The sequence below is a fragment of the Sturnus vulgaris genome, chromosome 12 (assembly GCF_052056855.1).
Source record: "Sturnus vulgaris isolate bStuVul1 chromosome 12, bStuVul1.hap1, whole genome shotgun sequence".
Lineage (NCBI taxonomy): Eukaryota > Metazoa > Chordata > Aves > Passeriformes > Sturnidae > Sturnus > Sturnus vulgaris.
The window spans coordinates 21,573,748-21,592,604 of NC_142254.1; the positions used below are offsets into that span (position 1 = coordinate 21,573,748).

At 43.3% G+C, this 18,857-nt stretch overlaps 1 protein-coding gene across 2 annotated transcripts in view; it reads left to right on the top strand.

Moving 5' to 3' along the window:
• The first annotated feature begins 223 nt into the window (after nucleotides 1-223).
• Nucleotides 224-18,857, top strand: part of PHLPP2 (PH domain and leucine rich repeat protein phosphatase 2) — a 31,385-nt gene continuing 12,751 nt past the window's right edge. Inside the window, exons 1-10 of one of the 2 annotated variants that reach the window (XM_014889518.2) lie at nucleotides 224-381; nucleotides 581-825; nucleotides 5,830-5,963; nucleotides 9,697-9,887; nucleotides 10,311-10,436; nucleotides 11,513-11,667; nucleotides 15,673-15,819; nucleotides 16,783-17,013; nucleotides 17,727-17,929; nucleotides 18,429-18,489. In XM_014889518.2, the coding sequence (XP_014745004.1) occupies nucleotides 250-381; nucleotides 581-825; nucleotides 5,830-5,963; nucleotides 9,697-9,887; nucleotides 10,311-10,436; nucleotides 11,513-11,667; nucleotides 15,673-15,819; nucleotides 16,783-17,013; nucleotides 17,727-17,929; nucleotides 18,429-18,489 (1,625 nt within the window). In that variant the 5' untranslated portion in view covers nucleotides 224-249. Of the gene's footprint in view, nucleotides 382-580; nucleotides 826-5,829; nucleotides 5,964-9,696; nucleotides 9,888-9,931; nucleotides 10,226-10,296; nucleotides 10,437-11,512; nucleotides 11,668-15,672; nucleotides 15,820-16,782; nucleotides 17,014-17,726; nucleotides 17,930-18,428; nucleotides 18,490-18,857 lie in introns of those variants that run through there. The other variant, XM_088172184.1, reaches the window with a different exon arrangement.

Genomic DNA, 18,857 nt, shown 5'->3' on the forward strand with positions numbered 1-18,857 from the left:
CCGCTCGGCTCGGCCCGGCCCCGCTCGGCTCGGCCCGGCCCCGCTCGGCTCGGCCCGGCCCCGCTCGGCTCGGCCCGGCCCCGCTCGGCTCGGCCCGGCCCCGCTCGGCTCGGCCCGGCCCCTCCCGTCGCTCCGCTCGGCCCCGCCCCGCTCCTCCCGTCGCTGCCGCCCGGGGCGGGGTCTGGGCCGGACGGGCCGTGCGCTTCCGGGGCGGGGCCGCCGAGCCCCGGGCTGTCGGTCCGGCCGGCGATGGGGGAGGCCGGGCCGGGGCCCGGGCCCAGGCCCAGAGAGGCGCAGGAGGCCGAGGAGGACGAGGCGGCGGCTCCGGGCGGCGCACGAGGGGGCCGGACCGGACCCCGCGGCGGCATCCGGGTGCTGAAGGTGAGGAGTGGACCGAGGCCTCCGCCGCTCTAGGCGGCTCGGTGGGGTGGGGGGCAGTCGGCTGCGGGACGCCGGGGCGCTTGCCCGCCGCGACCTTGGTCTTTCCCGTGGCGGTGGCTGCTGCCGGTGCGGGGCCGGCTCGCAGGCGGGGCCGTTGCCGGGCTCCGGGGCTGACGCTCGGCTCTGGGCTGCCTTGCAGAGGAACGCGAAGCGCGCCGGGAGCAGGAGCTGCCAGAGCAGGAGCCGTGTTGGTTCCCGTGAGAGGACCTGGCTGAAAGGGGACGTCGGTCGAGGCTGCGTGTATGTTTATGGAAGAGACTCAGCAGCTGCGGCTCCTTCGGATTTGCGCCTGGTCCTCTGCACAGTGGACACCCAAGCCTCGGAGATCTGTGACAGAGAAGGGAGGAAAAACCTCTTTTTGCAGCTTCATGGAGACCTGGTCAGGTGAGGGCCGAGAAAGGATAAACCTGACTGAAAAATGTTTAGTAGAGGTTTGCGAGGCTCTGTTCACCGTGTGCCTATGCCTGTTGGCAGGACAGGTAAGGAACAGGCACAGGTAGGAGCTGGCAGTCAGGTACAGCCTTGAGTCATGCACTTCATAAGAATTAGATAGTGGTGAAATAGGGGTTATACACCTCATAAGAATTAGATAGTGGTGAAATAGGGGTTATACACCTCATAAGAATTAGATAGTGGTGAAATAGGGGTTATACACCTCATAGTTATGTGTTTTAACAGGGAGGGTTTGACTGTTGCTCCAGTCAGAAATATGTCCTCATTTTCTGGGTAGAGGCACCTGTTCATGCATTCTTTTGGTATCTTCTACGTTATGGGGTTTTAGCATTTGGACAACCTGATATATTTAAGAGGCTGTAAACAGTTATTTTGAGTCAGCAAAATAAGTAAGGTGCTTTCGCAATTATGCCACGTAATATTTACGTGCTTGTAATTTTTTTTGCTGAGAAGAGTGGCCAGCTAAATAATTAAAGGCAGACAGAAATTGTTGTAAGGGTTATATAAAGAAAGCTTAAGCATCAGATGCTATTTTTTATTCCTGAAGTCAATTTAGGCTGCAAATAGATGGCTCAGGGTTTAATGTGCGTGAACTTTATGCTGAGAGTATGTTACAGACTCCTCTAGGTTTAGAAGCTCCCATTGAGTTTGTTGGGATTTAAACTTTGCATTTGTCTCGGCTTAAGATTCAGTAATAAAATTGTCATTCCTGTTCTTAGGGGCAAATAATTGCTGGGGTCTTCTTACCTAAAGGCTAAGCAGTAGATACAGTGCATTGTGAACAGAGCTAGTAGCTGATTTTTGATAGTGAAATGAAGGTTACAGGTTGCATATGTGCAAATTTTAAAACTGTGGTGTGTGTTTGCTCTGTAATGAAGTGGGAATGCTAGTGGTGGGAGATGCAGAGAGAGCAGGATTGACTGTTGGAAAAGGTTGTTTAGAACCATTTGCTTGCCTTGGTCAGAGTTGTAGGAATTAGGGATGGATTAGTTAGAAATGCTGTACGAGAACAGATGGACACTTGAACATAGCCACTGAGACAGCTGAAAACCTCTATTGCTTGAAAAATTTGTAAAGTTGGCGTGTTTTGGACCCTAATAGCAAACAGATTTTCCAGCATTTTTAAGGAAGAGCTGACCCGTTAGCACAGATCTGAAAAAGCTTGGGCAAAGCTTATAGATGTGTTCAGAGAAATACATTTTGACTTTATTTAGCCTTTGAAGTGGCTTTTGCATTTGAATTCTTTTCAATCTCTTTTTTCTCATGCTAGTTAGGTGTGTCTGTCTTTGATTTGTGGCAGATTTTGCACTGGATTAGCAAACTGGATCTGCTGCCAGTCTTTTGGAAGCAGGTACTGAGCTGTAAATTTTTACTTCCCACTCTTTTGCCTCTTGATATGTCTAGGACTTGGTCAAGATTTGTCATAAATTTTGTGAAGAGTTCTTGGTTATGATGTGTCTGTTCCTTGTAATTCTCAGAGTGTGTTTGTCACAGAAGAGACCCTTGAATTCCTTCCCACTGGAGTTGTTCTGGGTGGGGAAATGGGAGTTACCAGTATTGCTTCAGTAACACCTGTGGTTAGCAGGAAGCAAGCCTGAATGGTAGCTACTCACATGTCCAGGGGAAGGTGACAGAGTGCTCAAGATTATCCTCATGCCCTGTTGAGATAATTCCTTCCTTGAACAAACTTTTCCAATTACTTTAATAGCATGTTCACAATACAAATTACTTTGTTAAATATCTGATCCCATCTTACCATTAGTACATGCATCTGCCAGATGGCTTCTGAATTCTTCAACCTTTTAATATAAGTCACCCAGTAACTTTCTTTCCAGAGTATGCAGATGTTGATTTGGCACCTGACTTGGAAGACTGAAAGTTGTATGGAAGAACAGCAATGTATTCAGTCTAAATATTCATTAGTCCTTAGGATCATTCAGTTCTCTTTTCAATTCTGTGAATTCAAGTCAGATTCTGTAAGAACTTTTTCTTCTCCACAATGCACCTCGAGGATCTTTAGTTTTTTCCTAGCCAGAATCTCTCTTTATGCTTATATCCCTTCATATCCAGCAATTATATCTTCTTGTACAGGGAAGAGTTAAACAAGAATTGCACTGATACCTTCTTCGGTCTGGATACCTCTCACAACAAAAATGTAAACTTCAAAGATTTGAAAACTTGACCCCCCATACTTATGGGGAGCTACAGTTGCAACAGGATGAAACTGAAACTGTTGCTCCTTCTTGTTGGTTTTTCTGTCCCCTTAAGCCTTTGCACCTGCGCTCGGGGGAGCTGCTGTGAGCAGAGGAAGTCTTGAGTCCCTGCTGTGTGACACTGCTGAGGATGTCATGGGCTGTTTGTGACAGCCTTCAGAGCTCACTGTGCTGCTACAGGATGAGTTTGTGTAGTTCTAATGTGATCTCATGCCAGTTTGGGTTTCACACTGTGTTTCCTTTCACTTGAAAGGAAAGTGTATTTTCTACTGCATTTTAACCATTACTTCTGGAATTTGTTGGACTTGACCAAGTTAGTGAAGAAATTCCACATGGAAACTGCCGTTCCATGTACAGGTTTTGATTTTCCTTTTGCTGGCCTGTCCAGGGTTTTGTTAGTGAATCACGTGGCTCTTGATGAGAACTTGACCAGTAATCCATTTGTCCAAGCCTCCAGAGTGTCTCCAAGAGCACTCGGATCTGCTTCCTCTCAGTGTGAGCATGGGACACGCCATGTGCTGGTTTGCTGCTGGCTTTATTTAGACCCTGTGAGTGTTGTTAGTCACACACCTCGCTCTGTCCCAGTGTTCCTTGGTCACAGGTCCAGAACACAGCAAAGTGCCAGAAGGCAGTCAGACACCCTTTCCACCGTGTCTTCATGACTGAAACACCTAACCCTGAGCTCCACTTCCTCTGCAGAGTGGCCAGTCACTGCCTCCTGTGACTTTTTGGGTGTAGCTGTTTCTGTAAACTCAAAATTCTCTTGCCAGGTAGTGAGGTTTGAACAACCTGTGATGTTTTACAAACAGCTTTCACTTTTTGGGAAGGCTTTTGTCCTGCAGCCACTAACCAGCAAACCTAACCGGTGCAATAGAATGGGCTATTCATGGGATTGGTTTTCAGATAGGAACGGTGCTGTGGCACTAAAGGTACATCTGTAGAGGCTTGGGTGTGAATAGATACTGCCTCCAATGTTCCTTTTGTACATGGCTTTCATAGAAAAGAAACAAAACCAAAGGCCTTGCATTTGATGTCTTCAAAGAGCAAATCAAATTGATTTATGTGGACAAGAAAGAAGATTAAGAGGTTTTTCAAACTAGCATTTTGAAACCCTGAAGCATTAATTCTTGCAGAAGTATAAGATGAGAAGAATAAAAAAAAGAAAAAAGCAGATCTCATCTCCAGAGGGGTGAGTATGGTATGATAGAGTATCCAGCTTTTCCAGGAGGATAAGGCACAGCACTGTACCTTAGAGAGCATTGAGCAATCTGTACAACTGTGGCTTACGTGCTTTTCATATGACACAAATTATCCCTCTCCTTCATTACTGTTCTTCCTGAGTTCTGATGCACAGATAAGTAGTTCAGTGTGTACTCAAAAAAGCCTCAACCCATTCAGCAACCAAATAGTAAAGTTTGAGTGTTTGTTTGTTTTTCCTTTGGGAAATCTAGGTGCAGACTACTTGATATGCTCTTTTTGTGAGTGGCACTCAAGTGTTTAACATTCCTGAGCCCTTGGTCATGTGCTGGAAAGGCTGTTTCCTGGCAAGCATATGGCTTTAATAGCAGGAGAATAGGAGTCTAGAGGTAGCCAAGGGAAACTTGGGCAACATAGTTGGAGATCCAGTCAAATCTCTCATATTCTTGGATTCTGTGCAGAAGGGTAGAAAATCCCTCAGGTGTACTGTATTGGAAGTCAGCATCGTTTAGGGCTGTTATTTATTCATTGTAGTTTCTAATAGATTGCCTGTTATAGGAGACAGTACACAGGTTTGTCATTTCCAAGATTACCTCATAGAGCTCTGGAAAGTTTGGTGTTGTGTTCACTGGTATCTGTTTCTACAGCAAAAAATATTAAGTGATAAGATAAACCTCAGCTACGCATTTGTTGATGTACTTGACTGTGAGCTTGTAAACCTTCACAGACAGCCCTAAAATGGGCTTAAATCCTTCATTTCAACTGTTTTTTTTATTGAAGAACATCACAATTCAGGGTCTCTGGAGAAAGTGAGAAGTGAGGATCAGAAAACCTATTTTCCATTCTGAACATACGAAATCTGATGTTTCACAAGAACTTTCTCTTATTGCTGTTTATTCAAGCTAGCCACTGAATCCTTCCTGTGTTCTGCCATAGTTCTAAAACATCTTTTAAATGTACTGATTGAGTTAACTTGCCAAAGCCTAAGAATCTAGCCACTGATGTGACCTGAAGAGAGTAGGAAGTTTGTTTGCTTGTTTTTGGTGGGTTTTTTGGGGTTTTTTTTGTTTCGTTTTGTTTTTGTTTTTTCTTTTGAAGTAATTCTTCATGATGATTCTTCAAATGCTTTGCTCCAAGCTGCATTTGGAAGAAAAATTTAAGAGTTCTTTTATATTTTTGAGACACTGTGCATAGGGCTTTTTAATTACTTGGCATCTGCTTTTTTGTGCAGCATTTCTGATTTTGTGTTGTCTCCTGGTGCTCCTTAAATCATGAATAGAAATACTTACCATGAATTGTGTGGCTTATGCCAATTGCTATTTCTCTGTGTTTCTGCAGTGTAATTCCCAAGTGCTGCAGTTCTTAAGTGCTGCTTGTCAAGCAGGGAGCAGAGACCCAAGAGTCTGTGCTTGCCAGACCTTTTCAGGGGAGCAGAACAGACAGTGTGTCACTGCTTCCTCACTGTACTGAGAGTTGTTTATTCTTATTTTGCATTCTCAAACTTCTTTCTTGTATGTTTTGACAGGAGGCTGGAGCCCACAGAAAAACCCCTTCAGATTGTGTATGACTACTTGGCTGGGTTGGGTTTTGATGATCCTCTCAGAATGCAGGAAGAGGCAGCAAACTCTGATCTCAGCTGTATGATTCGCTTTTACAGTGGTAAGAAATTGTGTGTGCACACTGTCACTGTTCCTGCAGCTGTAACTATGAGCTGGAGCCTGAGTCATCAGCCTGTTGGGTTTATAGAGGGCTACATCAAGCACCTGCAGTACCAGTAAGCATTTCTTAAAATAAAACATTTTCAGGATTAATAGGAAAAAAAAAAATCACACTTCTATAGTTTTCTTGATCCTGTCTATGACTTGAGAAAAGACAGGTCCACAGGAAGGCACAAGATGGCTCTCTTGTCTTTAGCTGCAAATATTGCAACTGGTGACTTAGAGCTCCCACTGGGATCAGAAACATGGCAGTTCCACTTAGATGTGCATGAAGATCGTATTTACAAAAAGTTTGTGGATTTGGACAAGGTAGCTCCTGGTCAAATACCTCCACAGCCTTTAAGGAGTGAAGAGTGAAGGTGCCAGCTGGTTAATAGTAATGCAGGCTGCCATCAGAAACCTGGGGCACTGGATTGCAGAAGTGAGACTTGGGAGTATGGGCTTTGAATTGATTTGGGCAGGACACAGCAGACACAGGGAGCCACAGATAACAGGCATGGGAGTATGTTGCTAGCAGTCAGAAAGGGAATTCACTGAAGAGGAAATATAAAATAAACGAGGATGAGGAAAGATAATAAGGAAATTATTTCCTTACTTGTAAGTACGTCACCTGTGTATTTTTGGCATTTCAGAAAAAAAAAAGTGCTTTTAATGGAAAATTGTTCTTGTACTGTGGATCTGGGCAGCCAAGCTAGGCTGCTAGCCATCTTTTGGTTATTCAGTATCAAAAAAATGCATTTATAAGAAACCAGCTTCTTCACCCTGCTGCCTGAGACAACCCCCTTCTGTCTGAAAGCTGTGTGTAAGAACAGGAAAAACAGTGTATATACACTATATACCCTGTATATATATATATATATATATATATATATATATATATATGCAAAACACAGAGCATAACATATGGAAAGAAGTGTGACGTGTAGTCTGGATTTATGGGGCAAGGAAGAGGGGTCAGAAGTTACTTCAGCTGGAGGGAGTAGAGGCATCAAGGATAGAGGTATGGAGAACTTTTGAGGAAAAAATGAAAGCTTGGGTATGTCAAGCAGGAACTGCTGAGGATTCATGAACTGCAACTCAACTTCATGAAACCAAGTAAACAGAAAATGTAATTGAGTCGTTTCAGTCAGCATGGGTAGCTGGTCTGCTTAGGAGGTGGCTGTGAAGGAAGAAGTATAAGGTTGAAGAGTGTTCAGGAGACCTGTTTTAAGGAAGTACAAGCAAATGCTGACAAAGTGATTCTCAAAGGTAGGGGAGGAATTAGAAGGAATGCTATGGAGGATGATACCATTCTTTTGCAAAGCCTGCAGCTGAGAACATAAGGGAGGAAACAATAGATTTTACCCAGAGAAACTTTACTTAGAGTAATGGCATCACAGACTGATTTGGGTTGGAAGGAGCCTTAAAGATCATCTAGTTCCTCCCTCCTATCATGGGCAGGGACACCTTCCACAGGGGTGGACCAGATTTCTCCAAGCGCCACCCAGCCTGGCCTTGACCACTTCCAGAGATGGAGCAGCCACAGCTTCTCTGGGCAACCTGTGCCAGGGCCTCCCCACCCTCCCCATAAAAACATTTCTTCCTTATGTCCAGTGTAAATTTGCCCTCTTTCAGTTTAGAAACATGGCCCATTGTTTTGCCACTATAGGCCTTTGTAAAACGCCTCTCTGTGCCTTTCTTACAAGCTGCCCTTATATATGGAAAAGCTGCAAGAAGGCCTTTCCAGAGCCTTCTCCAGGCTGAGCAACCCCAGCTCTCAGCCTGTCTCCATAGGAGAGGTATTTCAGCCACCTGACTGTTCCCACGGCAGCCCCTTACCCACTCTAGGATAGGGGTCATGGTTTTGGAGCACAGAGGGAAACTGGAGAATTGGTGTAGCTGGGTAGTAATGCTTGGAACATTAGTGCTGCTGTGGCAGTTAGCAGTAGGGTACCACTTTTTGTCCCATAATAGTAGGGACAAAGTAGAGTGCCAGGAGCAGCTGGACCTCAGTGCCAATCAGCTCTGAAGCAGCTCAAAGCCCTTGACATGCTACCAGTATCTCTTTTAGTTAGAGTATTGTGTACAAATCCTCTGTAACCCCAACTGCAGAAGCTGAATGGTTAACCTTGAGTCCGTCCAGTATGGCAGCAATTGGCAGCAGTCTGACTCCAATCCAGTCTGAGTAGTCGTAGTGGCCTGTCACAGGGTTGGAGTAGCTGCAAATAGTTGCTCCTTCCTAAACCAGAACTGCATTCATGGGGCCTAGCAATAGGAAACCACACTGGTTTCAACATCCCAAGGATATTAAAAATTGCCAAATCCTGTTGTAATTAACCTGGAGGAGAAAAGGATGATGTGGGAAGTGTTCACTCCCTATGTGGGCTCTCTGAGGAGAAAAGGCAAATGGTGTCATTATTGTTATTTTCCACTAAATGGCACCAGAGCACAGAGGTAAGGGCCGTGCTGAGCACACAGACCGGATTCCAAAATACAGCACCTAACCTTAACCCAGCGTTTACAGCAGATAAGGTGTTACATAATGCAACCTTGAGAACAAGTGCAACAAAATCAAGCAAACAAATCAACATTGTGGCCAGCTACTGTTAAACCAATACAAGAAATGCTTATAGCAAATTTGTTTTAACACACTCTGGTCAGATCTGTCTCTGCCCTTTGTGCACCAGGTCTGACACCTAAAAGGACTGTTGTGGTTTAACCCCAGCTGCTGAATAAGCCACCACTCACCTGTTCACACACACTGCTTCCCCATGGGATGGGAAGGAGAATGGGAGAAAGGTGATACCTGTGAACTGAAAACAGTTTAATAATTGAAATAAAGTAAAATAATAATAATTGTAATGAGAAGGGAAATAACAAAGAGGAACAAAACACAAGTGATGCATGATACACTGCTCGTCACACCAGTGCCCTTCCTCTAGCAATGCTCAGTCCTCCTGGCCCAGTTCCTTCAGTTTGTATACTGGGCATGACGTTCTATCGTGTGGGATATCCCCTTTGCTAGTTTGGACCAGCTGGTCCAACCATGCTCCCTTGCAGTTTCTTGGGCACCTGCTTGCTTCAGAGAATGGAACACTGTAAAGTCCTTCACTTGGGTGAGTGCTGCTGAGCACCAACCAAAACAGCAGTTTTTAAAATATGATTTTACAAAATTATTCTCACAGTGAAGCCAAAACACAGCCTTGTACCATCTGCCAGGAGGCAAATGTATTCTATCTCAGGCAAAACCAGGAAAATCATCTTCAGGGAAAGAACTTCCTTTGTAGCTGATTTTCCAGGCCTTCCTTGAAAGTCCAGTAGAAGCTGCTTATTTCGTGGTTTCTGTGACTTTAGCTGACTCAATGAGAGTTTAAAATTGCTTTTCTGTTGCATTTGAATGAAGGATATTTGGCAAGCATGTGATTTCCTAAAGTCTGTAACTACCTGTGGATTAAAAACACTGCATGGCAACCATTCTAACATTGTTCTGGGAGGTACAAATGGTGCTGCTCAGCTGCCACTCCTGCGCTGACTGAGCATGTTGCTTGTCCTCTGCACACTTTTTATTCAAGTGCAATCTGTCTGCTTGTTCTTTACAACAGCTGGTTTTGCATGTTAAATCTGTGTTATTTGTACTCACAGATGAGAATGAAGAGCATACAGACAGTGAATGCTAATGTCCCGTTTTTCTTCAGAAAAGCCATGTCAGGTGGAGCAGCTGGATCGTGTCCTGCTCTCTGGAGTCTATAGCGTACGCAAAGGAAAGACGCAGCTGCACAAGTGGGCAGAGCGCTCAGTCACTCTCTGTGGTACGTGCCTCATTGTGTCCTCACTGAAGGACAGCCATGCTGGGAAGATGCACATCTTGCCTCTCATTGGAGGGAAGGTAAGGCTCCTTTTTGGTTAGCTCCCTGTAGCCTGGGAAGGAAGAAATGGTAGTGATGGGAATTGTCCACAAGAGATTAATGTAGGCTTTTTTAACAGATTACTGCATCAATGTGCCCAACCCCTTTCTACCTGCTTTGCTTGGGTAGTGGTCTGAAGGCTAATAAAACAGAGAGACACTAGTTCAGCTTTCACAGCAGTAGCCAATGTTGTGAATGGGCACTCTGGAAATTATTGCTTCCTGTATCCATTTCAGCAGAAAGACGTTAAGCAGGATTTCTGTGTTTTTCTTCAGTGAATTTGTGGCAGTATTTCCAGCAAAATGCAATGTTACTGGTGGTAAGCAATACCTCACGCTAGACTTAGGGTCAGTTGCAGTTGCTGGTGCATAGGCAGACTGTTGTTGTCAGTTCTCCCTTTGCAGGTGGAAGAGATGAAGCGTCGGCAGTACACCCTGGCTTTCACATCTGCCGGAGCACAAGCTCAGACATACCACGTTTCCTTTGGAACGCTGGCAGAGTGCCAGCGCTGGCACCGGCAGGCATCCTCGGTGAGGCCCTGGGGACAGTGTGCTTTGGATGGTGGGTGCAGGGTACAGCACAGGAAGGGTATTCTGATGCAAGCTTGCTCTGCAGTCAGAGATGAAGCTAGGATGCTGGAGAAAGTACCCAGGACACTTTCCAGTTTTATTTCCTTCATGCTTTGGACAGCAGAGATTTTTCTGTTACCCTTCTCTTTTTCTCTACGTGTGCCACAATGTCGAGCAGTGGTTCTGTGCTGTTTTAACCCCTGCTGCACCTATGAGACTAACTTAGTCACAGGTCCCTAAAGCAAACCACAGAGACTGGCTGAATTTACAGTGGCAGAAACCTACAGATTGCATTTGAATATTGAACGTACCTGAAATATGGCCTGGACATTCACAGGGCGGCCCTGAGGTTTGAGTTACAGGGAGATCGTAGTTCAGCAAGAATATTATGAAATACAAAATGAGTTCAGGGTAAAGCAGGTCAAAAATGTCAATTTAAGCACCAAAGACCTCAAAACAAAACATACTTAATGAAAGGACCTGAGATTTGCAGAGACTTTGCAAAATGTTGCAAACCCATAATTTATGAAGCCTTTTTATAAGAAGTTATGTTTCAAATTTTATACCTCAACAAGCTAATAAAAGAAAGAAGTTCTAAAAGTACAGAAGAAGCAGCTAGGCCAGACAGAGGTTCTGTAAATCTCAAAGAACTGAACTGGAAAATCAACTGCTTCCTGTTGCTTCTTGCACCTTTGGAAGGCACTTGGAGATTATGCTTTCTCAGTAGAGATTCGTGAAAGATCTGTTTTCCTCTATTCCATTGGCTCTCTTACAGCCTAGCCCTTTAGGCAGTGTGCCCAGTGCACATACAGAGCAGGGCTTTGTGTGAGTCCTGGCTGCTATCTAGCTGTGCATCCTTGTCAGGGATGTAGCAAAGGGCATAGGCTTGTACTTCATGGACTCCCATTTCCTGCATGAACTCTACCTGGTTCTTTCCGTGCTCTTGCAAATTGTTTACTGCTTGTATTCTTTGGCCTTCCATTAGACTTCCAGAGAAGATTTGTTGCACAGCTGCAGCTTTTTCTCTTTCTTTTCAGATTGTGTCTATGCGATTTAGTGTGGTTGACCTTTCATGCTACAGCCTTGAGGAAGTACCAGAGCACCTCTTCTACAGTCAAGATATCACCTACCTCAACTTACGCCACAATTTTATGAGAACAAGTGGAACAGGGAGTCTTGACTCTCTTTGCAGGTCTGCAAAGAATAATTTTTCTTCTACATTTGGAGTCCTTGACATGTGGATACAGGAATGAAGTATTGCCTGTTCTCTTGGGGATGGTAAAAAATTTGATCTTTAGAAAGCTCTAACAAGTGAGGGGGTTGGAAGCAGAACTGGGCAGTACAAGCAGGAATAAACTTCCAACAATTTATAGTATTCGTGAGCTCCCTTCCACAGATTCTGTGCTAACTCTGATTTGAGATAAGCCTTGTGGGGTGACATGCCATTTGTATGGACAAGATGCAATAGTAATATTAGGCTGCTTGCTAAGTAGAGAACAGCTTGGGGTGTAAAATAAAAGAGCAAGGAAAAGCATAATGCTGCTATTGTGAATAAGTGTTTGTAGGAAGAAGTTTAGGTCTGAAAAACCCTGTTTTGGCAAGTTCTTAATGTGTATTTGGAATTGGCAGAGGGCCTGTGAGACTCCAGCTTTGCTTTGGAAACTTGTGATGAATCTGCTTTTAAGAGAGTAGCAGTTGTGTGATGGTATGGAAGCATGATGTAGTCATCTTAGGTAAGTGAAGGAGTCTTACAAAAATATTTTTAAATTAATTCCCCAAAATCATAAAAGTCTAGGGAGAGATTAGTCTGTTAATATGTATATCAGCCGTGCTAAATAGAATTCAAGGAGTTGCTCTGTGAATTTTGAAAACTGATAGGAAGCCTGTAGTAATGTCCAATGGCTCTGTTTGGAACACATTATACCCTAAGGAAAATGTATTTGGAGAAACTTTGCAAAACTGCTTTTTTGTTGTTTGTTTGTTTCGGTTTGATGTTGTGATTTTGAGGTTTGGTTGTTTTTGTCATTTTGGTTTGTTGGGGGTTTCTTTTTGCAAGGTGGGGTGGGGCGGGGAGGGGTGTGATTTTGCTTTCTTTGTCTCTAGGGGTCTAGAGACAAAGTGTGCTATACTAGTGTGCTATTTCATTTTTCTTCCTATAGAGTAATGAGATGCCCAGGTATCGATAAGAGAATACAATGAAAAAAAAAAAAAATTGCTCACTTTTGGGAATTCTTTGCAGTTTCATTGAGAGCCAGAGTCTAGTCTGGTTTTCTAACCTTTTTTAAACATTTTCTAATGCTGAAATGTAATAGATTCTGTTACTGGAGAAGCTGCTTAAAATAATTTAAGATTTTGCTTTCTACTTGTCTCTTCAAATGCATTGTATGATTTTGAAAAGCATTATTTTCTAAAATGCAGTATCCTTGGTTCATAGGATCAGCAAAAGGGCTTGAAATTTCTTTTGACCTTGCATGTAGTCAACAAGAAATCTGACATGTCAGAAACTCAACTCTTTTCCTGGCAGTGGCTATGTCTGATGAAGCTGAAATCCTCAAGAAGACAAAAGCCATAAAAGAAGCTCTCCCTTCACACAGTCTTGAATAAACAGGTAGCATTAGGTAGCCCATATAAGGCTGCACATTGCCTTTTGAAAAGATGTCCTATCTGAGGTTTTTAGGATGCTTCTAAGATTACAGCACCACAAGAAGACCCTTGCTCACTTGCAGTAGGTGCTCTCAGTGCCTCGAGGCTGTCAATTCCCAACAGGAGAATTTTTCACAATGATCAGATCTCTTCCTCTGAGCAACTTCTAATCTCTAGGAGTCTAATTACCTGTAACTATAATAATGGAGAAAAAAAATTAGCTAAAGGGAAAATGTTAGGCAAAGGGCATTAAATAACCCTAACTGCTTTGTTGCATTTCGTAGCTTATTTTTTATGTATTGCACTGCCTTTCAAGTATCTCCCTTGTCTGAAAAACACTGAGATCGGGTCTTCATTGATATGTGTGTGTGCACACACCTGTATACATCTGCATATCTCTTGTCAGCATGCCAGCTAGTTGATACAGATTTGTGCTGGCATGCTTTGGTGGCAGAACAGGATGTGTTGAACTGGGAATATTTCAGGGCAGCAGCAGTTTAGGCTGCCAGAGGATGGTCATCCCATGGAAGATTCACTGCTGTGTTTCCATACCTCTTTGCTGTCTGAGTATGTCCTGTGAGAGCACAAACCAAAACCTGAGGACCCCCATCGATTTTGGGATCTTTATCCCCTATAATACCTGGTTCATTTATACAGTTTGAATGAGAGTTGCGTTTCCATTCCACTCCAGTCCTACATCACTACATGAGCTTACTGAGGCAAAGAAAAAGGAACAGAAGGAGAACTCAAAAGGCTTTTGAGTAGTGTCCTCTCCACTGAGTGTTGAAGTCTGCATGAGGAATCTCAGACCAACCCGTGTCATGTACCAGTTTCCCTTCAGCTTTTGGAAACTTTAATGCCCCTCTTGTGCTTGCTTTGATATTTTTGCAGAGGGATGAATTCTAAACATTAGTTGTGCTGTTGTGTTTAATGCTGTGTCTCTCAGAGCAGCTTCTCACCACGCTGTTAGGGAGAGAGAAATGCTGCTTGGTGCTAAGAACAGGTGTAGCAAAAGCCATTGCAGAACTCCTGAGAAAGCATTTGCTGATTTCAAACCTTGAGGGCCATGACCTGTCCTAAATCTCTTAAAGTTGAACCAGCTAATGAGAGAGTTCAAATTTTTAGATTCATCCTCATTGTTATTTTCTTTTCCAATACTGTGGTGGAGTTCTGTGTGCAGGTTTCTGATTATTGTATCATTGTTTGGTCTTTGCATTATCCTTCCTTTGAGACAGACTTTTACCAACACAGCATCATTTTCCCTTTGGCTTTCAGTTGTGGTACAAGAGAGTGTGTGGCTGCAGCAAACAAAAGTGCCCTTATTCATATGATGGGATGCTCAAAGCAAACAACCCATGTCCAAGTTTCAGTTATGCTCCCTCTTTCAAAAGAGCAACACCTCCCAGGATTATAGAGCCAAAAGGAGAAATATTATGCATAGTTCCTACACAGATCATTACAAGCTTTTTGAATCTGAAAAAGGTCACTATAAAGAAGGAAAGAACTCCAAAACCTTTCAGTCTTATATTTCAAGACATCTCAAGCTAGAAATAATATTCTCCCTCAAGCTAATTAACCTTGATTTTGTTACCTATATTGAAACATTTGCTTCAAAGTAAGAGCTACTTTCCTGGGAAAAATTGGGTAGGTGAGGCAGATGAATAACTGTGTTTCCAAGAAGTAGTTCTCTGGTACATTAAATTTGCAGTTATCTCATAGAAGTGAGATATTAATTTCCCCACTGAATTAATTTCTGGTGGTTTCAGTTTGGGATGAAGAGGCTATTACTCGGGGAATAATACTTTTGCTTTCTGTAGAAGGAGGCAGGAACTCTTGGAGGAGAACCCTGCTGTACCAGGGTTCAGCCACACTAAGCTCATTCTCTCCCTTTGGACCTAGCATGGTGATTGAAGGAGCTAGAAGTAGGTAACCATTTCTCAACACTGGTGGGACTGTAGTGACTCTGGGGCTGTCTGCACTTGGGGCAGTCTGCTGAGCAAGGGGCACTGTAGTTGTGCAATCTTGTTCAAGGACCTCTGGGTGCAGGTCTTGGGCTTTCCCAGCATGAAGCAAGCACTTTCCTAGTTTTCCCTGTTACAGCTTGGCTTGGCTTTCTGTTGCACCCAGCTTGGAAAGGGGATTTCCCTGTTCTGTTTTATTCTCAGAATAGTCCCAGTGAATGTTTTCAGCTCCTCTTTTCCCAAGCTGCATAATTGTAGACTCTTATTTTAGTTAATTCTTTTAAAGTGAATTTTTTGAACTGAGCATTTTAGTCACCTTAATCTTAGTAACAGTCACTAGGAGGAAGCTTGTCAGGTCGGGATAGAAGGTTGTTATCAGTTTCTGCAGTAAACCCATGGTATTTGATGACTTTCAGCATGACCATCGAGAAAAATATCAATGACTTAAACCCAAATTCATGCAGAAACTCTTGTAATGAGTTAGCTGCCTGTATCACCAGTGTACAAAGACTTAAAAATTCTTGATGACTGGTTTGTGTATTTTTGCTTTTAGACATGTAGGTTTATGAATTAACTAGTGTTCTTGCTAATAGGTTTTCTCAGTTGAAGAGTCTGAACTTGTCTCATAATAGACTGGGAGAGTTTCCTGTATCACTGTGTGAGATCTCTACTCTGACAGAGCTTAATATTTCCTGTAATGGACTTCACTACTTGCCAAGTCAGATTGGCAAACTGTTGAAGTGAGTATGTTCTTTACATCTGTGATCATAAATATCCTTGGTGCCTCAGCTGAGCACTACTGATGTGCAGGTGCTGTTTCTGAAAGTGTGAATTCTAGGGCAGCTTGTTTTGCCCATTGAGGCTGAATGATTAATTTGACTCCAGCAGAAGGTCAAGAACTAACATGTGCAGTCTCTTAATCACTACTATGAAAACATCACAGCTGCTGGTGCAGAACAGATGAGGAAACTCAATGCAGATAAAGCACTGAAGGCAATTGCATTGTTTCTCAAATAAGTCTGTGTGCATTTTTCTGCAGCTTCAGAGTTGTCTTTCTGCGTTTATTATTTGAATTTAATATTTTCAGTACTGATGCAATTTCTATTGAAGTTTTAATTTATTATAGAAAACTTTTCTGTGATAACTTCTCACAGGGATCTAGTGAGTGTTGTCAGCACTGATATGTTTGATTGTGTTCTACAGAATTGGCTGCTTTTTCAGTTAGATGATTTTAACATTAAAATACTTGAGCAATCCCCTTGAAAAATTTTGTCTCAAAGTGTTTGCTGGAGCCTTGTCCGTTTTCCCCAGTAGCTATCCCAAATGCATAAGAGCTTAAGCTTAGGTAAATTTAATTGCAAGACTGTTAGTACAGACTGTTAGGACTTGTGATTAAACTGTGCTATTTGTAGAAAACCAAGTAATTAAGTAAATATCTTTCATTTACAACGTAAGTATTGATTTGTATTTTGCTTGTGTTAACTTACAATCTTTGGCATGGCTTTAAGTCCCAAGCCTATTACATGTGTGATAAAAGTATTTCAGTAACTTAATGTGTATAAGAATAAAATTAACTGTTAGGTACCTTTAAGAATAGCCACATTGAGACCAGCTAACTATACAAGAAAATTCAGTGAAAATACTAAATGTGATGTCCACGCCTCTTTGCAGAATTATTTTCTTTCTCTTTTTCACTGTTGCAGTCTCCAGACCTTCTGGCTTGATGGCAATTTCCTCACATCCTTACCAGAAGAGATGGGAAACCTGCAGCAGCTCAGCTGTCTTGGTCTTTCTTTCAATAACTTCTGTGAACTGCCAGCAATTTGTGAGAAACTTGTCACCTTAGACAAACTAGCCTTGGCAGGGAACTTGCTAGAGACCCTGGACCTGACAGTGCTGAACCGTATGAGTCACATCAAAAGTGTGGACCTGAGGTAAGGGGTGAAATGTGCAGGTGTCTGTGAAATAGTGTAACTGCCGTTGTAATTTCTGGTACATTTTGCAATAAACTAGGTTCAGTTTTTTCTCTTACCAATTCTTTAGCTTTTATGGAGTTCTGTTTCTGAGGGTGTGCAGAATCCACTTGGAAAAGCAAGCTTCATTGAGCAGTGCCAGATGCTGAATGTGACCCAGCCCTCTAGTTTCCTCTTGTGATTTCCTCTTTACTTTGGTAGCTCAAGGTACCTAAACGCTGATCTCTCCTTCCCTTTTTTGCCTCCTGCCCTAGAGATATGATCCTGATTCCCCAGGCTGCCAACTGCAGATCTCTCAGAAAGGGACAAAGAGTTTTTTGTGTGTGGCAAGGCAGTCCAGTAGCTATTTCTCTGCATTAGCTTCCTATCTCCATGCAGAGTAGCTGCCCTGTGGCCTGTTTTCTGTTTTCTAGACTGGATCTTTCTTCGGAATTTCTTAAGAACTTAGAAATCATTAAAACGGGTTACATACAGCAGTGTAGACAAAAGAAATGTTTTTGTTTGTATTCACTGCCTGAAATTCACCGTTGCTTGTCACGCATTTCATTGTGCTCACGTTTGGTGTTAGCCTTCACCAGAAAACTTCCTTTCCTCTTCCTTCTTCTGTCTTCTTACTGATGTCCAGTGTTCAGTGTCCTATTTTCTGACTTTTTAACTGATTTCCGAGTGTTTAGGCTGAACAACCTGAAGAGAGCAGCCGCTGACACTCTGCAGGGGAACAAATCTGTGGCTTACATGGATTTACGAGACAATCAGATGACAGATCTGGATCTGAGCTCCTTGGTCAGCCTGGAGCAGCTGCACTGCGAGCGAAATAAGCTGAGAGAGCTGACACTGAGTGGCTTCTCCCTTCGGGCCCTGTACGCCAACAGCAACTGTATGTCTCTGTCTTCTTCACCTGCCTTTTCCCTTTAAGCCCTGGGAGCAAAGGAAAACAGCCTTTTGCCCTCTCTCACGCATTAAAAAAATACTTATGCTGATGTTATTGTGGTGAAACAGTATGTGATGGGTCCTCTGAGGTTAGCTCCTATGGATCACATATGCATGTGTGTACACAGGCTGTGTAACAGTGTGGAGGTTGTGGTGTTATGTCCAAGGAATTCATCTAACATTGAGATCTGTTTGGGTGCCCACAAAGAAAAGTACAGTTCTCTCTTGTTCTGGTGCTCCACATGACAGATGGAGAAATGGGATAATGAGACACTGTAGTGCCATATGGCAGATGTATGAAGTGTGAACTCTGTGGTGGGAAGTATCAATGGAGACCTTGAGTCTCCATAAAGAAAGACTGAGTCTCATTTGATAGCTAAGCTGCTTCTCTGTGCTGTTTTCTCTCTGAAGCTCTGCAATCATACTTACTTGCTTTACTTCATCAGGTCTGACAGCTGTCAATATTTATCCGGTTCCCGGCCTACTGACATGTCTAGAACTCTCTCAGTAAGTGATAATACACAACAGAATTTAAAGCAAATATCTGAACACCTTGAGAGCAATTAAACACAATAGAGCTTTAAAGCCCCTCAAAGCCCAGCACTAAACAATAATGAAAATGTCCCAGACCAGAAGCCCCTCTGAACCAGAATGACCTTTTCAGGTGACTTTGCTGTCCTTCAGCTGTAGGCTGTGATCAGAAAAAAAGCCAAGCAGGGACCACTGAACTTGTGTCAGCTTACTGAACTGACTGGGGGGGATCTGTGGATCAAATATTAAGAGTAGCTGCCAGTTTCATTGCCTATGCCTGCCCTTGGAGCAGTATTGAGACCTGTAAGATAGGATGCCCTGCCAAGTCATGAACCAGCTCAGTT